This window comes from Dermacentor albipictus, unplaced genomic scaffold (genome assembly GCF_038994185.2).
Source record: "Dermacentor albipictus isolate Rhodes 1998 colony unplaced genomic scaffold, USDA_Dalb.pri_finalv2 scaffold_13, whole genome shotgun sequence".
NCBI classification, from domain to species: domain Eukaryota; kingdom Metazoa; phylum Arthropoda; class Arachnida; order Ixodida; family Ixodidae; genus Dermacentor; species Dermacentor albipictus.
The window spans coordinates 2725927-2748464 of NW_027225567.1; the positions used below are offsets into that span (position 1 = coordinate 2725927).

Genomic DNA, 22538 nt, shown 5'->3' on the forward strand with positions numbered 1-22538 from the left:
AAGAGTTCTACTCAAGTTGAGGACGACGCAACGAGCTATGGAAAGAAGAATGATAGGTGTAACGTTAAGGGATAAGAAAAGAGCGGATTGGGTGAGGGAACAAACGCGAGTTAATGACATCTTAGTTGAAATCAAGAAAAAGAAATGGGCATGGGCAGGACATGTTATGAGGAGGGAAGATAACCGATGGTCATTAAGGGTTACGGACTGGATTCCAAGGGAAGGAAAGCGTAGCAGGGGATGGCAGAAAGTTAGGTGGGCGGATGAGATTAAGAAGTTTGCAGGGACGGCATGGCCACAATTAGTACATGACCGGGGTTGTTGGAGAAATATGGGAGAGGCCTTTGCCCTGCAGTGGGCGTAACCAGGCTGATGATGATGATGATGATGAGACGGCACCTCCATACTGACCCACCTGGAGGAAATCGGCAGTCGCCTTTTCCTGTCCTCTCCAATCTTCGTCTTTCTCTCCCACATTTACATCTTTCCTGTCTTCTCTTCACTTCTTATTACTTCCGTATTTCCTGGCGGCAAGGGTTAACCGTGTGTAATATATCCTGCCTTGGGTACATGTATATATATTAGGTTATAGCGGTGATGCATGGCTGGCGTCTGCAGGTATTCTTCCAACCTTGTAGCGTCCCCTTGTTGGGCTCGGTGGTGGGTGGCCACCATCGCCGCCGAATTTCCCTGCTCTATATGGCAAATAACTTTCCTCTGCTACCTGATCGCTCCCTGAAAAGGGGGCGCACTGATGAAACATTCACTTTCTTCATGCAGCCAAAACAATCTTTTCCAAAGTACCACGTTGTACATAGTCAGAACTATAAGAAAACAGTCAGAATGATCTCACCTTTTGTTGTAGCGAAATCTCTCACTGAAGCAATTGGCCCAGGCTATAAAGTAACAAAGATGGGAAGTGGCGATCTTCTTCTCGAACTCCGCGACAAAGTGCAGTATGACAAACTGTCGAAAATTGTAGCATTTGGAGATATTCCCGTCTCAGTGGGCCCACACAGATTAATGAACACAGTGCGCGGGGTCATCTCAGATGATGACCTCCTCGAACTGACCGAAAGCGAACTGCTTGAAGGATGGCAAGACCAGAACGAAGTCAAAGTTCAAAGAATAACATTGAGGCGAGATGACAAGCAAATACCTACCAAACACATAATCATTACTTTCGGAACCTGCAACCTACCTGAAACAATAGAAACCGGTTACTGTGAGCTTCGCGTGAGACCGTATATCCCAGATCCGCGTCGATGCTTCAAGTGTCAGCGCTTCGGGCATGGGTCACAGAACTGCAGAGGACGTGCTGCTTGTGCCAAGTGTAGTTCTTCTGAACACGCTTCTGACATCTGTACATCAAAAAACCACTGTGCCAACTGTGAAGGAGACCACCCCGCCTACTTGCGATCGTGCCCTACTTGGAAAAAAGAGAAACAAATCATAGAACTGAAAGTAAAACTCAACCTATCATTTGCAGAGGCACGTAAGCGTTTCTCACTCCAAAATCAGTCCAGTCCTTCCTACACCGATGTGGCACGCCGGGGGGCAGTGCTACATCTTCAGGCGGCCGCGCGAGTCACACGGAGTGTGACGGCGGTTACGCCATCAGCCCCCCTGGCGGGAGCAGCCACGGCTCTTCCGCCCCCAACCATGAAGGGCCAGCAGACCTCCGAGCCTGCCGGTCCCAGGGCCACTGCTCGTGCAGACAGGCCCGGAAAACGCCCGCACGTGCCCTCTGAGCGGGTGTCATCCAGTGCCTCTGACGAGGCGATGGATGTAGCAAAAACTTCTTCGGCGTCTCAAACGCCGAAGGAACAGCGTTGCTCCCTGGAGCGCGCCAACAAAAAAGAAATACCCCGCATCAAGGGGCCTGGAAAGGTCCCTTGAGCCAACCTAAGTGATATCTCTTGACACGCAGCACAGAAACACAAACAATATGGATACACAAATATTACACTGGAACGTGAGGTTTGATCCACAACCTCGACGATGTCAAAGAACTCTTACACAAATGCAATCCAAAGGTGCTCTGTGTTCAGGAGACACATCTTAAATCTACGCAAACAAACTTTCTTAGGCAATACGCTATTTTCCAGAAAGACCGAGATGATGCTGTTGCATCGTCCGGCGGGCTTGCAATAATAGTCGACAGAGGCGTTGCTTGTCGGCAACTGCAACTCCAAACTCCTCTTGAGGCAGTTGCTATCAAAGCAGCTCTATTCAATAAACTAGTAACCATCACGTCTGTGTACATCCCCCCCCAAGTTATCAACTCTCTAGCACAATATTTCAAAGCTTTATTGATGAGCTGCGTCACCCTTACATAGTCGTCGGTGATCTAAACGCGCATAGCACACTGTGGGGTGACTCACGCTGTGATGCGAGAGGACGGCTTATAGAAAACATCCTATTCACTTCAAGTTCCTGCTTGCTTAACAAGAAAAAGCCAACATTTTACAGCTCTACACATAAAACATTTTCTTCTATAGACCTAAGCGTAGCGTCTAGTAAAATTGTGCCATATCTACAGTGGGATGTCATTAATAACCCTTATGGCAGTGATCACTTCCCCGTCGTCCTAAACCTTAAAAAACAAAGTGAGTGTCCTGCACATGTTCCTCGATGGAAAGTTGATTCAGCCGACTGGACGAAGTTTCGCGAACTAACGCAGCTGCCCTGGAATGATATCTGTGAACTTAGCCTAGACGACGCAGTGGCATACATAACAGCGTTCATTATTGATGCTGCATCAGTATGTATCCCCCAAACAAAAGGGTCGCCCTTGAACCGACGTATTCCATAGTGGAATGAGGAGTGTAGGGAAGCCAGGAAAAAGCAAAACAAGGCTTGGAATCTCCTCCGTAACTCACCAACCACAGAGAATCTAATTAATGTCAAGGCAATCAAGTCGCAAGGTAGAAGAACGCGCCGCCGCGCTAAACGGGAAAGTTGGAAAAACTACATAAGCAGCATCAATTCATATACAGACGAACCAAAAGCCTGGAACAGGGTTAAGAAAATAAAAGGCCGCGAAACTCATCCCTTACCTTTATTGAATACACAAGGAGACACCCTGGAGGATCATTTCGAGCACATTTCGAGCACATTTCCAGTACATCTCATTACACAGATACATTTATAAAATACCAGCAACTAGCAGAATAGATAAATTTGGGTTGGAAAAGCACATCCAACGAAGTATACAATCGTCCATTCGGAATGGCTGAGTTCCAGGCCTCACTGAACTGCTGCAACAAGTCTGCTCCAGGAGGTGACAGGATAATGTATGAGGTGATCAGACACTTACACCCCGAAACCCGAAAAACACTACTGTCACTATTTAATTCCATGTTCTCTGCAGGCTACATTCCTTCTGTTTGGAAAGAAGCAATCGTAATCCCTATTCTCAAAGAGGACAAGGACCCTTCCTCACCCAACAGTTATAGGCCTATAGCTCTGACAAGTTGTATATGCAAATTATTTGAGAAAATGATTCACTGTCGCCTGATCCATTTTCTTGAAAGCAACAAGATACTCGATCCCTTACAGTGCGGTTTTAGAGAGGGTAGATCCACAACAGATCACCTTGTCCGCATCGAGACAAATATCTGTGATGCCTTTGTCCACAAACAGTTTTTCCTGTCCGTATTTTTAGTTATGGAGAAGGCATACGACACAACCTGGCGCTTTGGAATCCTCCGTGATCTGTCTGAAATGGGAGTTCGAGGCAACTTGTTATACATCAGAGTTACCTCTCCAATCGCACGTTCTGTGTTAGAGTTGGTAACGTTCTGTCTCGTCCGTTTACGCAAGAGGCTGGTGTTCCACAAGGAGGTGTGCTCAGCTGCTCTTTTTATTCTCAAAATGAACTCGATCCAGACTGCCATACCGCGTAGTATGTTTTATTCTGTATATGTAGATGACATCCAGATAGGTTTTAAATCATGTAATCTAAGTATCTGTGAGCGACTTGTACAACTTTGAATAAATAAATTGTCTAAGTGGGCGGACGAAAATGGTTTTAGGTTAGATCCGAAAAAAAGTATGTGCGTCCTTTTCTCTAATAAAAGAGGGATACTGGCGGACCCCGTAATCAGTCTCAATGGAGAACAGTTATCTGTGAGCTGTGAACACAAATTCTTAGGGATCCTTCTAGACACTAAGCTAACTTTTGTGCCACACCTGAAGTATCTTAAGGAAAAGTGCCTCAAGACTATGAATCTGCTGAAGCTGTTGTCACGCACAGCTTCGGGAAGCGACAGGAGATGCCTAATGAAGTTGTACAAAAGTCTAATATTAACACGCCTTGACTATGGGGCCATAGTCTATAATTCTGCTGGACCTAGTACTCTAAAAATGCTAGATCTTGTCCACCACTTAGGCATCCACCTTGCAACAGGCGCCTTTAGAACTAGTCCTTTGCAAAGCCTTTACGTCGAATCTAATGAATGGTCCCTATACTACCAAAGGACATATTTGTCTCTTTCATATGCCTTGAAGGTAAAATCAGCTGTGGATCATCCATGTCATTCAATTATTCACGACTCCTCCACGGCCAGGCTATTCCGTAACCGCCCAGGTGTCCGGCCTCCTCTGTCCCTCCGGTTGGAAGCACTCTCAGAAAAAACAGGGGTCTCTTTTTTAGAGAATGTCTTAATGGCCCCCTCTCGGCTTCCACCGCTCTGGGAGTGGCAAACTATCCATTGTGACATCTCTTTCTTAGAAATATCAAAATGAGCCCCGGAGGCGCACATATATTCGCATTTTCTGGAACTCAAGGAGAAGTACTCATGTGATGAATTGTACACAGATGCTTCGAAGTCTCCAGCTGGTGTTGCCTACGCAGCTCTGGGACCCTCACTTTTAACATCTGGACCACTAAACCCACACACCAGTATCTTTACAGCGTAAGCATACGCCATTCTTAAGGCCATTCAACACATACGGCTCACAAGTATCGCTAAAGCTATTGTCTTCACAGACTCATTAAGTGTCGTGAGAGCCCTGATTAGCTTACGAAAGCATAAGAATCCTGTTTTGTATGAGCTGTATAGTTTGTTTGCTCCGCATATATCTGCAACCAAGCGATTATGCTATGCTGGGTACCTGGCCATAAAGGTATAAAAGGCAACGTAGCTGCTGACGAAAACGCTACGTCAGTGAGTTTTAGCGACACAGATGGAAATATCCTCATTCCTGCCACACACCTAAAGCCCTTTCTGCATCGTGAATTGAGGAAACATTGGCAAGCAGAGTGGGATACACAAACATTGAATAAGTTACATATTATAAAACCAAGATTGTGGAATTGGATAAGTGACAAAACAGCACGGTACAAGGAAGTACTTCTTTGCCGATTAAGAATAGGACACACCTACAGTACTCACTTCTAGCTCTTGACTGGCGGGGATCCTCCTACTTGTAGTAGGTGCGGCGATAGCCTGACAGTACTCCATGTTCTTATCCAGTGCCCTGCAATAGAAATGGAGAGGAAAAAATATTTCCCTTCTGCGTATCGGGAAAATATACCTCTCCATCCCTGCATTTTTTCTTAGTGACGAACCGCTTTTTAAACTGCAAATAGTCCTAAATTTTTTAGCCGAAACCGACATTCTAAAAAATCATTTGGCCAGGCAATTTTTAGCATGTGACTAACAGCCCTGCATTCAAGGGCTCTCTTGAAACTCTGGTGTGAGTGTTGTTTTATTGCATAATGTTTTAACGACAGCCCATTGCCATAGCCCACATCACTGCCTAGTCACCGTCATTATTTTAGCAACTATATATTCTACGCCACTTACAGCTACAGATTTTAGGCCCTTTTAGAGCCATGTGACATCTACCATGAGGAATTAATTGTGCACGCCATCTATAATACATTGTCAACATTACCACTTGTCGTGGCGCTCTTTGGATAAACCTGGCCCTTGCACCATAAAACACCACACATCATCATCTAGGGCGTCGTTCAGAATATGACCGAGAACCTATCTGCTTGTGCAAAATTGCGTGATTGGGCTCGTTGGTTGAGCATTTAAATGATGAAAAAAAATGCTGATTACGTTATTTCGTAATGCGAAATTAGAGCGCAGCTCTTCAGCTGTTTCGGCTTTTTGGTATATTGAGGCAAAGAATTTGAGCAAGACATGTATGTACATTTACAGACAACTTTTTATTCTTCACACATATTCCTTCAAGAAACACTGCACTCCCAGTTCTTGATAGTCATGAAGGAAGCTTTGTGGTCGGCGAAATGGATGGATATATGCTCGACTTGTGCACCAATTCCTGGTTCGGCGTAGCGCACCTCTGGATTCTGGCGGCGACAGTGCTGGGCCTCTGCCCGGGCAGCCCGTTTAGCAGCAGCAGCAAAAGACTTCCACCGGTTGCCTCGCTCATGGCTCAGAAAGAACTGACTGAGAACGAACTATTTATATAGACAGACAGATTATAGTGTAATGTAAACCGTCTGTGAGCCTCAGACAATCCGTCTCGTGTGGAACATTTTGCACTAGCCGCCGCAAAGGGAGCATACGTTGGCAGGAACGAGCACAGGAACGGGTGCCAGAGAGCTGCGCTCTAAAACGATGCTGGCTGTATACATGTCTGTCTCACTGTGGTTGTGTAGCCAGCACTGTTGCTCGGAATGTCCACCTGCTTGCCTGTACACCACCATGTAGCAGTAACGCTTCACAACAGCAATTTAAGTAGCAATTAAATAATCAGTTAATAGGCTGCTCTTTGGTATTACAGTGTGTTATGATTAACAGATAAAAAAGTTTTGCTAGGTTTCTTGCTCATTCATACTAACGCATGTTTTAGCAGAATTATGTCCAACTACTAGTCTCAGCATATCGTGGCTCTCAAATGAACCAGATGCTGCCATGTGTTCGAGCAGTCTCCCCGAACTACTGCTTTCATAAAAAGTGTCACTGCTGTTTTTTCAGTACATGCGCAAAGATGCTGAAAAATTGGACAAGGAGTATGCCGATATCTGCAAGGAAACCTTAGACGTTGAGCAGAAGCAACTCTTCAACCCAGAGGTAAAGGCTTGCCTGGAGTCCGAAAAGCGGTATGTCTCTCTTGTCTGGTACCTCAACACTAATAAAAAAAAATTGTGTGCAATCGATGCAACACGAAGGTAGCCTCTCAAGTGTCGTATTCGTCATTTTTCTTGTTTTGCATCACCTATCAGGTAGCTAAAGTAGCTTTAAGAAAGAATCCCACCCTCTACTAAAAATTGCTCTGCTGCTCTCTTGGACTGTATTCATATTAGATTCTATGAAGATGCAACAGAAATTGTGCTCCATTCAGTTTAAACTAGTATAAAGTATTTCATGTTCACATTTTGTAGCAAGGACAAAGGTGCATGACAGTAGTTTCCAATTTAGTTGGTCAAACTGGAGTTCTTTCTGATTGAGTCGGCTTTAGATTCGACCACTGATGTATTTAACTGCACACAAGTTGCATCTTCAGCTAGCTCAATACATGGTAGTCACTGCAGGCATGCATGAGCTAGAATAGTGCACTGTGTATGCCATTTTGTATAAATTTCTTTGCAACTTACTGCATTATCTGGCATACCAGATAGCTCAGTTGTGCAGTTCTTTATGGTAGAAGTTTGTACCGGTTCCTAGAGTAAAAGAAATGTACAGGCCGCAGAGCTATTCATAACAGCAGCAGTTCTGAGAGCTCTTCATCACTTCTATTTAGTGCCATTAATAGTGTTTCGGATGAGAACTCTTCCTAGCCAAAGTGTCCCCAAACGCAGAATAAGTTATCCTTTTGAGTGTTCAGGACGAGAAGCGCTCTTCTACGGCTTAGATCCCATGTTGCCAACCAGATGGAAGCACTAGACTTGACGATTTCAGTTTCTCCTGCGGTAGGAGTGCTGGTTTTGTGTGAAAACATGGCGTCCGGTGGCAGCAACACATGCATAGCTGGCCTGCTAACCTGAAAGAGCTTTTGATCTTCATATTGATGTTTATCTTGCGTCCGGTAGTGAAGACAGCAATGGCTCTGAATTGCAATGTTCACTTCAGAGATTGTCTCATCACCAAAAGAGCTGCCAGAGTGCTCATCAGTGGGGGCAGCTTAATCTCGACAATCTTTGCGCAAAGTCTCCTCGGTTTGCATTTTTGGCCATTCCAGTCAAGACTTTTGATTTGATATTACCGGTTGACCATCTGGAGTACATATATCAGCAGTTTTTCAATGGTTAACTGATTACACTAGTGGTCGATGAAACCAATTGCAACGCAGCTGAAAAGCTAAAACGCTCTCATCCCAGTGTCATTCCCCTCTTTTAAACTTACCATACAGTCCCGAAGCTTCCCGAGTGAAATGGCCAAAGGATGATTAGCCTACACGAGTGAAGAATGATAAGGTGTTTGTGACTGTTTTCTTTATGCGGTTTGCATTTTTATTAGCAGCAGGCAGCTCGTTTCCTATGTAAGGTTCAGAAATAAACTCTATTGTGTTCATTTGACTTAGTATGTGGTGCAAATATTTTTCCAACATCAAGTAGTTGCTTTTTAGTACAATATGGTTCGAAATCAGCCATAAAAAAGATAGGCACTTTTGGTTTGGAAATTTCCAAAAAAATTATTTGGACTGCTTAATAAACCTAGTTTGATACTGTAGATATAGAGTGGCATCCATGCAAAAGTTTACAACTGTGAATTAGGCTGGTTGGTATTCGTCGTCATTGTTTGCGCTGTAGTAATTATGAAAATTTTACATGCTAGATATGCTGTATATACTTGTGTGACGCCCATGCTTCCTTTTTTTTCTTTTTCCTTTTTTGGGAATTTGTGCTGCATGTAGGATTTGCTCGAAACAGGCTTATAGCTTCTAACTGAAGCTTTGAAGTGCACGCAGAGAGCTATACAAAATAGTGCAACCACTGGTGGCCAACTACGAACACATTTGCAGTTGTCAATTGATTTTTCAGGCTTGGACAATGCTGTGAAATAGTTGCATATGCTCCATTAAAATAAAGTTTGCTTGAAGTTTCGTGATGATCCCAAGTGTGTTTCGCTTCCACCAATCGGCACAGGCCAAAAACAAGATTTCAAATGCATGGGCAATATGTGCTAATACATTTTGTAAGGCATTGAGTACAACTGACAATATTAAAATGACTCACCAAGAAAGGATGACCGAGTGCAATGTCCTTTCGCATTGAACTTGCTTGTCTCATTGTCCTTTCATGGTGGTCACTTGAACTCAGCACATCACAAGATGAAGTCTTTGCATTGTATGACTTTGTGCCCGAGCCTTCTAAGTATATTTTATTGTATAGTCATGCTATTATAATTATTTGCATTCATATGTGACACGAGATAAGTTAATACTAACCGGGGACTTCAATTTCCCAGATATCGACTGGGACACTTCTTCCTATTCAGTATAGAGCGTGGAAAGTGTTATGACTGATCTAGCTTTTAACTTTGATCTACCAGAAATTGTTAAGGATGTCACAAGAATTCAGAATGATTCAGCGTCCATTCTTGATTTGTTTTTTGTAAGTGACGCCATAAAAGACAGCATTTCATGTTCTGTAGCATCAAGTATTTCTGATCATAAGGTGGTTGTCCCAACACTAAAAAGGACTTCAATCAATTGAACTAGTAAGGTTCAATCATTTCCAAATTTGTCAAGACCTCACGATGACTGTATGATAGATGTGCTAGCTTTTAATTACGATCGCTTTCAAAGCCTTGATTGTAGCGTAAACAACCTCTGGCTTTTTTTTAAATGCCTCGTTTTTGATTGTGTGGAACGTAAAGTAGTGAGGTCCGAGCACTGTAATTTGTGGATTATGCAGGAGACATTACAAATGAGGCGGAAACTTAAGCAATTAAAAAGGAAGCACACCAAAATGAAGGACAGCAAAGAACTTAATACCACTATTGATAGCTTGGCTGAAACACTTAAACAAAAATTGTCCAAGGTAGAGTACTATCACAGCACATTACTACCCGACTTTATCGGATCATCTCCCGAGATATACTGGAGGCTTTTAATGCCGGCTTCTTTGTCTTCTGACACCTTTCTTATACAGAGTGAAAGTGTGCGGTATGAGAAAATAGTGTGCTGTGCTTTTAATCACCACTTTAAAAGTGTATGCACAAGTAATGACGGCTATTTACCATGCTTTCCTGCTGAACTGCGTTCCCTTCCTGACATTGTTATTGCAGAACAGGTCATTCTAAATTTACTGTTAAATCTTGGCATTAAAAAATCTCCAGGGCCAGATAATATTCCAAACTGCTTTCTAAGGTGTCGCCTGAATGGTTTCAAAGCGCCTGAATGGTCTGCTAAATACCTGTCCATGCTATTTACGAGGTCAATCAAAGGAGGATCATTGCCAGAAGACTGGAAAATTGCAAGACTAAAACCTTTACGTAAATCTAGGGATAGATCTCCCATAAAGAATTACAAGATGTTGATGTTAATGAAATTGGTCGGTAAGTTCTTAGAACATATAGTTCTTAAACACTTGACCGGTTTTCTAGAACGCGACGTTTTAACAAACATGCAGCATGGTTTTAGAAGTGGCCTTTCAACGATTACTCAACTAGTTGAAATCATACATGACTTTGCTAGCACTGTAAAAGAAGAGAAACAGACGTAATATTCATGGATTTTGGCAAGGTGTTTCGTAAAGTCTCATGTTGAATTGCTTCATAAGTTAGGAGCTCCATTTAAAAATGAAAAATATTAGCATGGATTAAACCCTCTTACAAACTGCCATCAATTTGTTACTGTAGATAAAACAACCTCTGATATAGCTGCTGCCAATTCTGGCGTCCTACAGGGATCCGTTCTTGGCCCCCTTTTCTTTTTGTCATATATAAATGATATATTGTCACTAACCTGTCCATTAAAATCGGGCTTTACACTAACGACTGGATGTTGTGCGAGGAAGTAACTGAAGGCGAACTTGTGTTAAACAGGGACATTAATGAGGTTGTTGAATGGTGTAAACAAGGACAAATGTGTATTAATTTTGAAAAGACGGTATATATACGGATAACATTAAAACAGAAGCCACTACTGTATCGTTATGGCACAAAAAATGCCTTGTCAGAGGTAACGCAATACCAATACCTTGGCTTGTGCATAACAAATATTTCCTGGTCAAAGCACCTTGACACAGTAATAGCAAACTGCTGTCACAAGTTGTTTTTCCTAAGACTCATATTAAAATCCTCGACACCAACAGTACATCTATTGGCTTACAAAACACTCGTCCGCCCCCGTTTTAGAATATGCTGCAATTATATGGGACCCGTTCACTAGAAGCTATATTGGAGAGCTGGACAGTTTACAACAACAACAAAAAAAAGCAGTTCGATTCATCTACAATACATATGCGTGTACTTCAATTACTAACCTATTTCAGAGCGGCTTCCCTTCTGTAACTGACAGAAATCATGTGTGTCATTTAAATTATTTTTCTAGCTAAGAATGGTCACTGCAATATCGCCTTCTCATCTATACGACAAGTTACGCTACCAGACAGATACTCGCTAGCTGCAACTCCATTTAGTAAACGTGTCAACTGCTTCAAGTGTTCATATTTTCCTAGAACCATAGTAGATTGGAATAAGCTGGCCGATAAAACTAAGAGAGGACTCATTATCACTTTTCAAGACATATTTTTTTATGAAAAGCACTCTGCACTTGCTGAGACTGTTTTGAGGTCAATGTCTCACTGTATGATTTGAGAATTGCTGAGCTCCGTTGCTTGAATTTTTTTTAGTGCAGTTCCCCATTGTTTTGTATTGTTTTGTACTTATTCGTGTACCGCACTGCCAAGATCGAAATATAAATAAATCCCTAGTTAATCATTTTTGGGTGTACTAAAGAATAATGAGTGACACTTGTTCCTCTCTTTCTCCTCCAAACCCTTTCTCTATTTGCACACTGAATATCAAGCCTGGCTAATCTCCAGGTGCAGTTGGCCGAGACCAAGTCTCGGCATAATGAAACCACTGCTGCCAGTGATGATGCCCTGCGACAGTGCCAGGAGGCTGCAGCTGTAAGTATGCAGTAAAATGCTCAGCCAGGATAATGTAACAATTTTACTCCAGTCACATATATTTCTTTTCATGTTTTGTCAGTGGCACCAGAGGCCATTAGCCCTTGCATTGGCGTAAAAGGTGCTACTGAGCAACAAGAATGAAAGATGGAAAGTACACGAAATGCAACCAACCAGCTCCAACCTTAGCCTTTTTACTTTGCCTACATTATCACTAAGACTGGCGAGTTGTAGTCGGTGGATAAGAAATATAGAATCAGTAGAATCTGGTTAATTCAAACTCCAAAGTGTCTGGAAGTTTATTCGAACAAAATGGAGTGCGAACTAAGGAGATCCTCTTTATACATAACACCTGATCACATGTGTGGTACAGCGAGCAAAACCAAAACAGTCACTGGACTCGCATTCGAAAAAAATGTTATCTTTCCTCCATCAGTGAACGCCATGTGGTGAAAGAAGTCTGGGTTCAGTGTAAATCCCAAGTGGGATAAGATTGTGCATACTTTGCTGTGTGTGCGAAGGTAAACGTGCGAGGGTGAGCAGAGAAGAATGGTGGCTTGATGCACACTGTCCTCTCGCGGGCCCAGTATTAGTGATGACATGATTGAGCATGCAAAATAACGCAATTAAGTGTAAGTGCGCTAGGATGCCTTTTTCTGCTCCTTTTAAATTGGGTGTAAAAGGAGGGTGCCCGCCACTCTGCTTGCTCCGGTATGGTCTAGACTCCCTGCATGTCTGTCCTCGTTTACAGCATGCAAAATTACTTCACCTTTGGCTTGGATTTGTGCAAAAAGCAGTCCATGGGAGCGAGAAATATGTTGTTCAAAATAACTGTTCTGTTTTTTTTTTAGTTCGAATTCACAAGTCTTTCTCTATTCAAATACATAGGACTTGACAGGACCAAAAAAAAGTTTTATTTGTTTGTCAATTCGAATTAAACATTTCAAATTATACTGGCTACGTGTTATAGGTCAACATGCTTGGTCAATCACTCTCCGAAATTGCTTTCAGCATATGGGGATTTGTGAAGCCAGTTAAAATTGATGTTCGGAGAGGACTATAGAGGACCAATAGGTGCACAGTGCTTGTAAAAGGCTTCAAAGCTTTTTACAGCTAAGCTGCTAATTGGGCAGACATAGTACTATTTTACAACTAATTGTTATGCGTGAAATGAAAGTCCTTAGACCTATAGACACTAGAAAAATAGTAACAAGCCTCATAGTGCCGTAACTAATTTATTACAATAGCTTTTCTATAGTCAGGTACAACTTGAGGCAGGAGAGGCTGCCCCGGCCCCGCCCAGATAACCGAAATGCGGCAGCTGATTGCCTCCGCGACTAAAGAAATAGTCCTGCTGACGCTACTCGGCCCAGTTTGAAGTGCAGGCTGCCCTATTCTCCGTCAGCGGGGTCATCGGCTGTCCGGCGCACGACTTCAGTCTAGAGTGGCGTGCCCACTGGCGGAGGCTCATGTGCATCCGCCTTTGAGGGGCACATGCCGCTGCCATATGAAGTTGTACCCGACTATAGGAGCCAAAAATGTTATGTGTAATGTCAAGAGATGGGAAGACCGTGGTGGGGATTAGAGTAATCGGGGATGTCTGATATTCAAGTTAGCATTAAGATGGCAAAATAGAGCTGGGCAGGCCATGCAATGTGTAGGGCAGATAACTGATGTTCTATTAGAACTACAAAATTGGGGTCACGAGAAGGGAAGCACAGCTGAGGACAGCCGAGAATCAGGTGGTGCGATGAAAGCAGTAAATTTGCAGGCACAACTTCGAATCCACAAACACGACAGTGGCAGTTGGAGATTCTGGGCGAGGTATTCGTCCTTCAGTAACATAAATATAGGCTGATGATGGAAAATAGCTTTTCTGCAGCCTGTTGTGGTATCGCTTCCCAGTAACTTAGTGTTGCAATGTCATGACACAGTACATGACCACGTGGGAGCAGGATGTTGAGAGGTTTCGGCAGTCGCCTCGCATGTTGGTACTCGTTGCGGGGATCAATGTGGCAGTATAGTGGGAGGCTGAGTTAGCTGGTGCGAATGTCAAAAGCTCGCAATATCCTGCTGTCATGTAACCACATACTGTGTTATAACATTACGGTATAAATGAAGCTGAAACTGGCTGTAAAAATCTATTAGGCAGCAGATTTTCCTTGATGTGGCTATGGTTAATTCTATTTTTCATTTAATTCGATCCCGAATGAGATTTCCAGCCAGCATTCATGCATTTGTATGAGTCCAAACTTTCGTTATTGCGATCCTAAAATTGGCCTTTGCTGAATGTCGGCTCACATGCACCTGACCCATATGGTGTCCCGAATAGCGACCCCTTTAGTGTCAGCGTCCGTCTCGGCGGAGCTTAGCGGACAATGAATGCGCTGCATGTCCATCTCTCATTGATAAAACCTATTTTCAGCCTACCCTACAAAGATCTTCCTAGAGCAGTTATCTTCCTAGTGCCCGCCCTAGGAAGTTTACAGTAGCTCACAATATTTGAGTGTACTATTTACCCGATTCTAACGCGCGCCTTTTTAAAAAATAAATATTGGGCCAAAAATTGCCTACATGGTACAATCGGACACAAAACCAAAACTGCCTTCGCAACATTCGTATGCTTCGCCGCATGACACAAGTGTATTGCGGCGAAGTTGACTTTAAAAAACAGGCTTCCATTGTGCAACAATTTTTCTTGCCAAAATCGGGTGCGCGTTAGATTTATACTTTGTTTAAGGGCTTTACTCTAATTTTTACGTTATTTCTCTGCTTTGGACACATCGAAAATGATCGCGCGTTTTATTTGTGGCGTGTTAGAATCGGGCAAATACTGCCAAATGAAACTGCGGGCTTTTGGTGTTTCTTTCTTTATATCTTGTTTGATTTTACCCGCCGGATAATTCGATCAATGGCGCCGTACCCGTCAGGGTCGAATTAACGGAAGTCGACTTTTCCTTTGTCATGCATTATACATTGTCTCTCTGCAACATCTGCTAAAAATGTGTTTTGCATTCTATATAATATTGCCCCTAATCGATAGAACACTTTTTGGAAACGGTTAACTAGAATACTAATGTACAATTTCTAAGCGTAATTTGCTGCTTATGGGCTTCAAAACAAAGAAAATATGAAAATCGTAATATCAAACCATGAAAACAGAGTGTGAATATTCGAATTCAAAGTCTATATTTCTTCTTGTGTTACCAAAAACTCCTCAGAATCTTCACATTTCACTTTGTTTAAAAATGAAGATATCCTATATTCGATTCAATATTTAAAGGGACACTAAAGGCAAATAATAAGTCAATGTGGACTGTTTAAATGTCATTCCAGAAACCTCGCAACACCTGTTTCGTGCCAAGAAAAGACTTAGTTTACGAGAAAATTGCATCTAACAGGTCTGAATACCTTTTTCGAAATTCAAATCCCCCGCCACCCAACCGGGGGGACTGGTGACGTTGCATACACCATCACCACCTTTTGCTGCCATCAGTGAGTAAAACAGCACCCGACAGATGGCGGCATCGAGCCAAGACAGAGTGGTAGATTCGCCGCTGCAGCTGCTTTTTCGTGAAGGGGCAAGACCGCTCGGGCATCCCGCGACATAACATGGAAGTTGAAATCTGTGCTACTTGCAGTTTGTGCGAGTTTCGCGATCCAGCAAAACCAGCGCAGCACTACGCAATAACGAAACTGCTGAAACGCGAAAGCGTAGGCTGCACCAACTCGAGTGAAAACGAAACCTTTCGACTGCCTGTGTCGTTGTCAAGGGCAACTTCAATTAGTTCTTTTTTCTAAAAAATGAAATAGAACTGGATAAGTAACATTTAATTTAGTCTTTTAATAAAACACAATTATAATTTTTTGCAACAAGTGGTTGAGTACTTGTGACAGAATTTAAGTGAGGAGTGCCTTCGTCATCGGGCTTGAATGTCCCGGCGGAGTCTCTAATCATGTCTTGCATTTACCTCACTTTCTCGATTATCAAAGCCCTGCTTGCAATAATATTGACACCTTAGAGATGCTCGAGCACTACTCTATCACTTTAGCTTGATTTAATATTTGCCTTTCGTGTCCCTTTAAAGGTTCTTCTCTACTATTTCTATTAGAATCGATTAGAAAATTTTCATTCGAGAACCACTACTGGAAAACCAGCCCTTTATCTTCCTATTCTTTCTGGTATGTTTGGTGCAGAACACAAAAGGTAAAGCCATTCAAAGTCATTACCTTTAGTACCAAAACTGTCTTCCATGTGTAACATTCTTCTGCAAATATGTATTATGAAAATAATAATCACAATTTTCTGATGTTCCAGGCTGCTCACAAGGAGATCTTGGACATGATGCAGGAAACACACGACAGCGTAGTAGATGCCATTGAAGAAAATCTCAGATTGAGGAAGAAATAAGAATTTGTCTTATAGTTATTGGTGTTGGCCATTTTATTTATTGACTTTTATTATTTATTGCTGTTTGCTATTTTTATCATAGTATTAATATTTATTGCATTTTTATTATTGCTGTTCTTTTAGTGCGTGAAATTGGTCATAACTTTCAGACCTCTCAGTTTTGTCTTTTTGAATAAATGCGTACCTTGATCTGGGATTTCCAAAGAAAGATTTACTTGTTTGTGAAAAAGGTCTGGAACTATCCTTTTATTTCTCGTCTTCTATAAGTACAAACTTTGAAAGGTGGTGCTGCTGAAGTGTTGCTTGCTAAACTATATTGGCTGTGCATGCAATGCAGCGTTTATGCAATTGGAAATTAACTTGCCTGCCAACTTGTTTCAATAACCAGGTTGATTTGAACGCCCCTGACAAGGCACATGCTGGCCTCACGTGAGTAAGGAAACCAGCAGAAATGCTGTGCGTGCACGAGGGCAAGCTTGATTCCCTAAAGGGATAGGCAGAATATCTTGGCATGCTCCCGCACTTGCATCATGAACATGACATTGACATTTTATTTCATGTCTTAGTTATGCCATTACCCGCCACGGTTGCTTCGTGGCTATGGTCAGGGGGATCGAATCCCGGCCATGATGGCTGCATTTCGATGGGGGTGAAATGCGAAAACACAGGTGTACTTCGATCTAGGTGCACGTTAAAGAACCCCAGATGGTCCAAATTTCCAGTCCCCCACTACGGCTTGCCTCGTAATCAGATCGCGGTTTTGACACATGAAACCCCATAACTTTTTTTTTTCTTGTTGCACCATTCTGGATTCTATCGAAGCAAGCTACACGAAAACAAAGGAAACAAACTAAGAAGCTCTGCATAATGAAATGTATTCGCGTAGCAATTCCGCCGGGCCATCGAGAACGAATGAAGTGTAATGCTAACAATGGAGTATTCTGCCATATGGTCCTATCAGTTCTTCAGTCACTGTTGCCCAACATCTCTTGCAGGGCTCAAGAAATGTGGTGCCTCTTTACTTACTGGCTTTAGGCGAGGTAGTGGCTGCCTTTGGAGGCGTGCAGCATGTTAGGTTACTGCTCGGTGTCACAGTACCGGGCATACGCAACGGAGCCCGGTGTCAGCCTTATTCACACCTATACAGACGCAGGACAAGGAGCTGCGTGAATAACGGGCAGGAGCTGCGCGAAACTTATAACGGGCAGACAGCCATCGGCTACAACTCGGGTATGCAGCAAGCACAGACGCGAGGAAGATTTCTACTACGTACGGCGCCATGACTGCGATGTTCGGCGATCTGGAAAGATTGGATGCGCTTTGTAGACAATCACAAGGAAGAAGACGGGACAGGCGCTATGATCTCCCTTGTGGTTGTCTACAAAGCACATCCAATCTTTCCAAATACAATGAATCAACTTGCCCAACAACGCATCTTGCTAGATGTTCGGGGAGAAGCAGCTAAACGCATACTGAGGCGCTCGCCCGCACCAGCTGCTCGGCTAATGTCATGACGGTTAATTTGGTCTATGAACTTGTTGATGCTTGATAGTGGCAAGTTCACTGGAACGGAAAGGGAGCGGTAAGACGCACATTAAACAAAGGCATGGCATATGGTCATGTTTGTGTTATGAATTAATGCACTGGATTACGAAAAAGAAGCAGAGGAAAATCGCACGCTGCGAAGACCGATAAGCATACAGTGCGACGCAACTTGAGAAATAATATTGAAATGTCCAAGAATTTAGAAGACAAAAAAAAAGATTGAATCGTCGCGGCGGCACATCATAGGCGTGGAAGTCTCTATAACGAAATTATTTTTTAGCAGTTCTGATAGCGTCCATGCAACAATGGTCGGTATTGTACTGTCAAATGCTCATATGCTGCGGCCTAAAGCTCACGGCACGGTGCGAAAACGCGCTCACAGCGAAAGCAAAACATTGTGCGCGGACATCCATGCAGACGCGCCATCGGTCGCTGCATTGAGGCTTCATTCTGTTATGCTCCATTTGGTTATACAGACAGCCCACTATAAGAACATATTTCACATAGTTTACTCTCAGCGTTTGTCTACATTTCACGCAAGAAGCCGGTTCGGGAGACTCCATCGCGGCGACCGCGCGTCTGTGGACGATTCTGTGCTTGCAGTTTGCCCAAGAATATTACATCGACAGTCAAAAACTTTCCTTGATTTGAGAGTACTTGCATAAATGTCCAGGAGGGCTGCCGCGTCGTGTTTTTATTGAGCGCCGTAAACGAAACCTGAGGAGCGCGCCGCGTGATCCCTCATACTACGCAAGGGAGGCGCTTCCGACAGATGGCGAATCCGCAAGTACATCGCCCCCAATAGCGCGTGAAATGTATACGTCCGCCTGAAATGTAACAATCCAAACTGGTTTCTCCACTGTTTCTCCGGCGCTGGATGGATGGATGGAAGGTAGGAGCGTCCCCTTTGAAACGGGGCGATGGCAGTTGCCACCCTCAGATTTTTATTTTGCCTTTTATTTTTATCTGTGTTGTGTGTTATTGAATTTCTCGATTTGCTTTAAATACGTCTTCCTACCCTTTTAACCTTATGTCACCTCTCTGCTTTTGAGCCACCAATCTTCCAATCGCCCTTTGCTAATTTCCACCGCACATTTGTTTACATAACTATCATTATCTCTGAACCCTAGGGCCACAGGAAGGGTGACTGTGGCCGCATCGACATAGGGATTGATACCATCACATTTTAGTATGAGGTGTTCCATTGTTTCTACATATTTACCACACACAGTACATGTGTCTTCTTCTTCGTTAAATTTCTTTTTATAGCTCCGCGTTCTAAGACATCCTGATCTAGCTTCAAAGAGTAGGGCAATGCCTCTTGAGTTATCATAAAACATTTCCTTCCTGATCTGCTGTTTCCAGTATCGATATAGTTCTACACTATGCTTCTTTTCCATTGAATTTATCCAATTTTTACCTTCCGCATTTTTAACCTGTCGTTTAATGCTCTGTCCTTTTTCGTCCTCGTGTCTGGCATACTTACTGGTTAGCTTCCTAGTTCTTTTCTGCCATTGTGAGTCAACGCTCTTTCTGTATAGGTATTTAAACACCTTAGCTGCCCACCTGTTATCATCCAATTTCCTCAGACGTTTTTCGTATAGGATTTTGCTCTGAGCTTCCCGTGCTTCGAATGATGCCCAGTCCATATCTCCCTGTACTGCTTCGTTTGTGGTTTTCCCGTGGGCACCTAGTGCTAACCTTCCCACAGCTCTCTGATTTACTTCTAGTCTCGACTGAACCTCTGCCCTTAAACACAGGACCGCATTCCCGAAAGTAAGCCCCGGCACCATTACTCCCTTCCAAATGCCTCTCAGTTTCTCATACCTGTTGTACCTCGTACCTGCTGGATGGATGGATGGATGTTATGTGCGTCCCCTTTGGAACGGGGCGGTGGGTTGCGCCACCAAGCTCTTGCTACTATACTGCCTAATATTCTACCTAGGTTAAACAATGAAAAAAGACACATAAAAAACACTATGAACTACCACGCCCAAATTTTCTGATCCCCTATTGCGAACTGTGCTTTTGTGCGTCTCTGTCTTTTGTCGTTTCCCTACTTCCACCAATCATCCAGTCGCCTCTTACTAATGTCTATTGCGGACATGTTTGCTTTACCACTGCTCCCTCTGAACCCAAGGGCTTCAAGGAGGCCAGTGGTGCCCAAATCGACCGCTGGGGAGACGTCTTCACATTCTAATAAAACATGCTCCGTAGTTTCCCTAGCTTTACCACAGCAAGCACATGCTTCTTCTTCCTTCTTATATCTCGCTTTATAGGTGCGTGTTCTAAGGCATCCTGATGTCACCCTTTAAGAAAGGGCGCCCGCCACCTGGTGGCACAGACGCACACAAAAAGAGCTAATATAGTAGTACCCTAGTGTATTCTACTTTGCTTCTTCTGTGAATTTTAGGCAGCAGCGTAATCGTGCTTTTTAACTGTTTAAACCGTTTTATGCTTGGTTAACAAGAAAAATAACCTAATTACTATAAATGTATCTAAGACGCAATTAATCTGCTTCCATAATCCTTTAAGGAGGGTAGCCCTTGACTATCCTCTTGTTTTGCATTCTTCAGATTGTTCAGCTTGTTCTTGTAGACCTTTAAAGTACTCACCTGTTGTAAAATATCTTGGTTTATATCTTGATAGCGACCTTTCTTGGAACAGTCACCTTGCTTACGTTTGTAAAAAGCTTCGAGCCGTATCCTGTCTACTGTACAATATAAGATACTACATGCCCTTATCAGTAAGGAAAACTATAACACATGCTTTAGGCTACAGTCTACTCCGGTATGGAATAACAATTTACGGGCACTGTGCTGTCCGCTGGCACAACAGAATAAATGCGATACTGCACTCCCTCTTAAAAAACATATCTTATGATCTGAACCTGAATGCTGACACAGACTGTTTCAAAGTACTTTCGATGCCGAATTTCAATGATCTTTTAAGGCAAACGGTTGTTTTGAAACACTTCTGGTGCAGTCAATTCCTAGTTCCATACAAAGCTTCCCGATGCTTAAGGCCCAGGGACCCCTTTTGGAGGCCACGTTGTTCCACAAGATACGGCACTAGAGCTCGGGCCCATTATGTGCCCACCTACTTCAATAAATTACCGCACAGTACATTTTGTGCAAAAACGAAATATAAGTTAAAGAGACTGCTAAGGCGTGTCTGTTCGTAAAGGCGTACTTGTTCCTTTTATTTACCGTTACTGTTTGTGTTTTGTACATGTGGTTGTGCCATTTCTTTGCACCATGACGGTTATGCATCCTCTCACGGTAATTTTTGTTCACACGCATTGCTGTACTTCTGTGTTTCATTATGTTCAATGAAATTTCTTTTCATAGACACTGTATAAATTCTCATAACCTTTTTTGGTGTTGTATACTTGATTTCGGTGCTTACAACTAGTATATCAATGTACCGTGTATGGTTTTGCTGCCTGCCAGGCACTGCCACTCAAGCCTTCAAAGGCTTTGGCAGGCCTGTATGAATGTACTGATTTGACTATTTGCAATAAATGTATTATTATTATTATTATTATTACAGCAATATTAGCTCTTTGTTTGCCAGTTAAGTTTTGTGCCACCAGGTGGCTCCACCATGCAGGCTGCTCACATTTAAGGTATTAAAAAGCCCATCATCACAGCGGTAGTAATGTAGAGGTACTTCAGTTTACGCCTCCGTCTATCTGTGAAAGCGCCCAGCTCACCTGCGCTTACTGCAATACCAGACATGCTCGGTACTGTGACAGAACACTCGCAATGGGCGCGTTAAGTTAAGGTGCTCGAGTGCGCTCTAGCCAGCAGAGTGCGCTCTTTTAAGCTTAAAGGGACACTAAAGGTTACTATTAAGTCAACGTGGACTGTTGAAATACCATCACAGAAACCTCGAAACGCTTGTTTCGTGCCAAGGAGAGACTTATTTTAAGAGAAAATGCGTTCTGAAGCGTCCGCGTACCTCTAGCGCAGTTCAGATCGCCCGCCCTCCGATCGAGGAGTACTGACATCATGGTCTCATAGTGACGTTGCGCCATCGGTGAGTAGAACGGCGTCCGCAGACGGCGCTACGGCTTTTCTGCGCAAAACGCAAACGCGCGGCCAGAAACAGAGCCAAGACAGAGCCGACAGAAGAGCGAAAGCGGGAGTATGGTTGCTAGCGGAAGGAGAAACGAATTACGTCCCACATTACGTCCCACGGCACACGGAGAGTCCGTTTTCGTTAAACTATAGGCTGCGGCGAGCTCGCAGCGTGGTCTGTGAGAAGTGACGAGCCTTTTCGCACTCGCAACAGGGCATAAAAAAGTGCGAATCGACGCAAAACTCGGCCTAGAAACGTGCTTCGCCACAGCCGACCCAGATGTCGTTTCCCGCACCGCCACCAGGCGCCGCTACTATACCTCAAGCTCCAGCGCAAGACGCCCATAAGCTTCATTCATTACTACATTCACTGACATTTACTACATTCACTACATTCACTACATTCAGTACTTCATTAATTCTATGACGCAAACTTCGA

The 22538-nt window shown here is 43.3% G+C and overlaps 1 protein-coding gene across 2 annotated transcripts in view; it reads left to right on the forward strand.

Moving 5' to 3' along the window:
• LOC135917816 (kinetochore protein NDC80 homolog) overlaps positions 1-16653 on the forward strand; it is a 60471-nt gene extending 43818 nt beyond the window's left edge. The window contains exons 6-8 of one of the 2 annotated variants that reach the window (XM_065451416.1): positions 6960-7084; positions 11959-12061; positions 16380-16653. In XM_065451416.1, coding sequence (XP_065307488.1) covers positions 6960-7084; positions 11959-12061; positions 16380-16472 — 321 coding nt within the window. In that variant the 3' untranslated portion in view covers positions 16473-16653. The remainder of the gene's footprint in view (positions 1-6959; positions 7085-11958; positions 12062-16379) is intronic. The other variant, XM_065451418.1, reaches the window with a different exon arrangement.
• The last annotated feature ends 5885 nt before the right edge of the window (positions 16654-22538 follow it).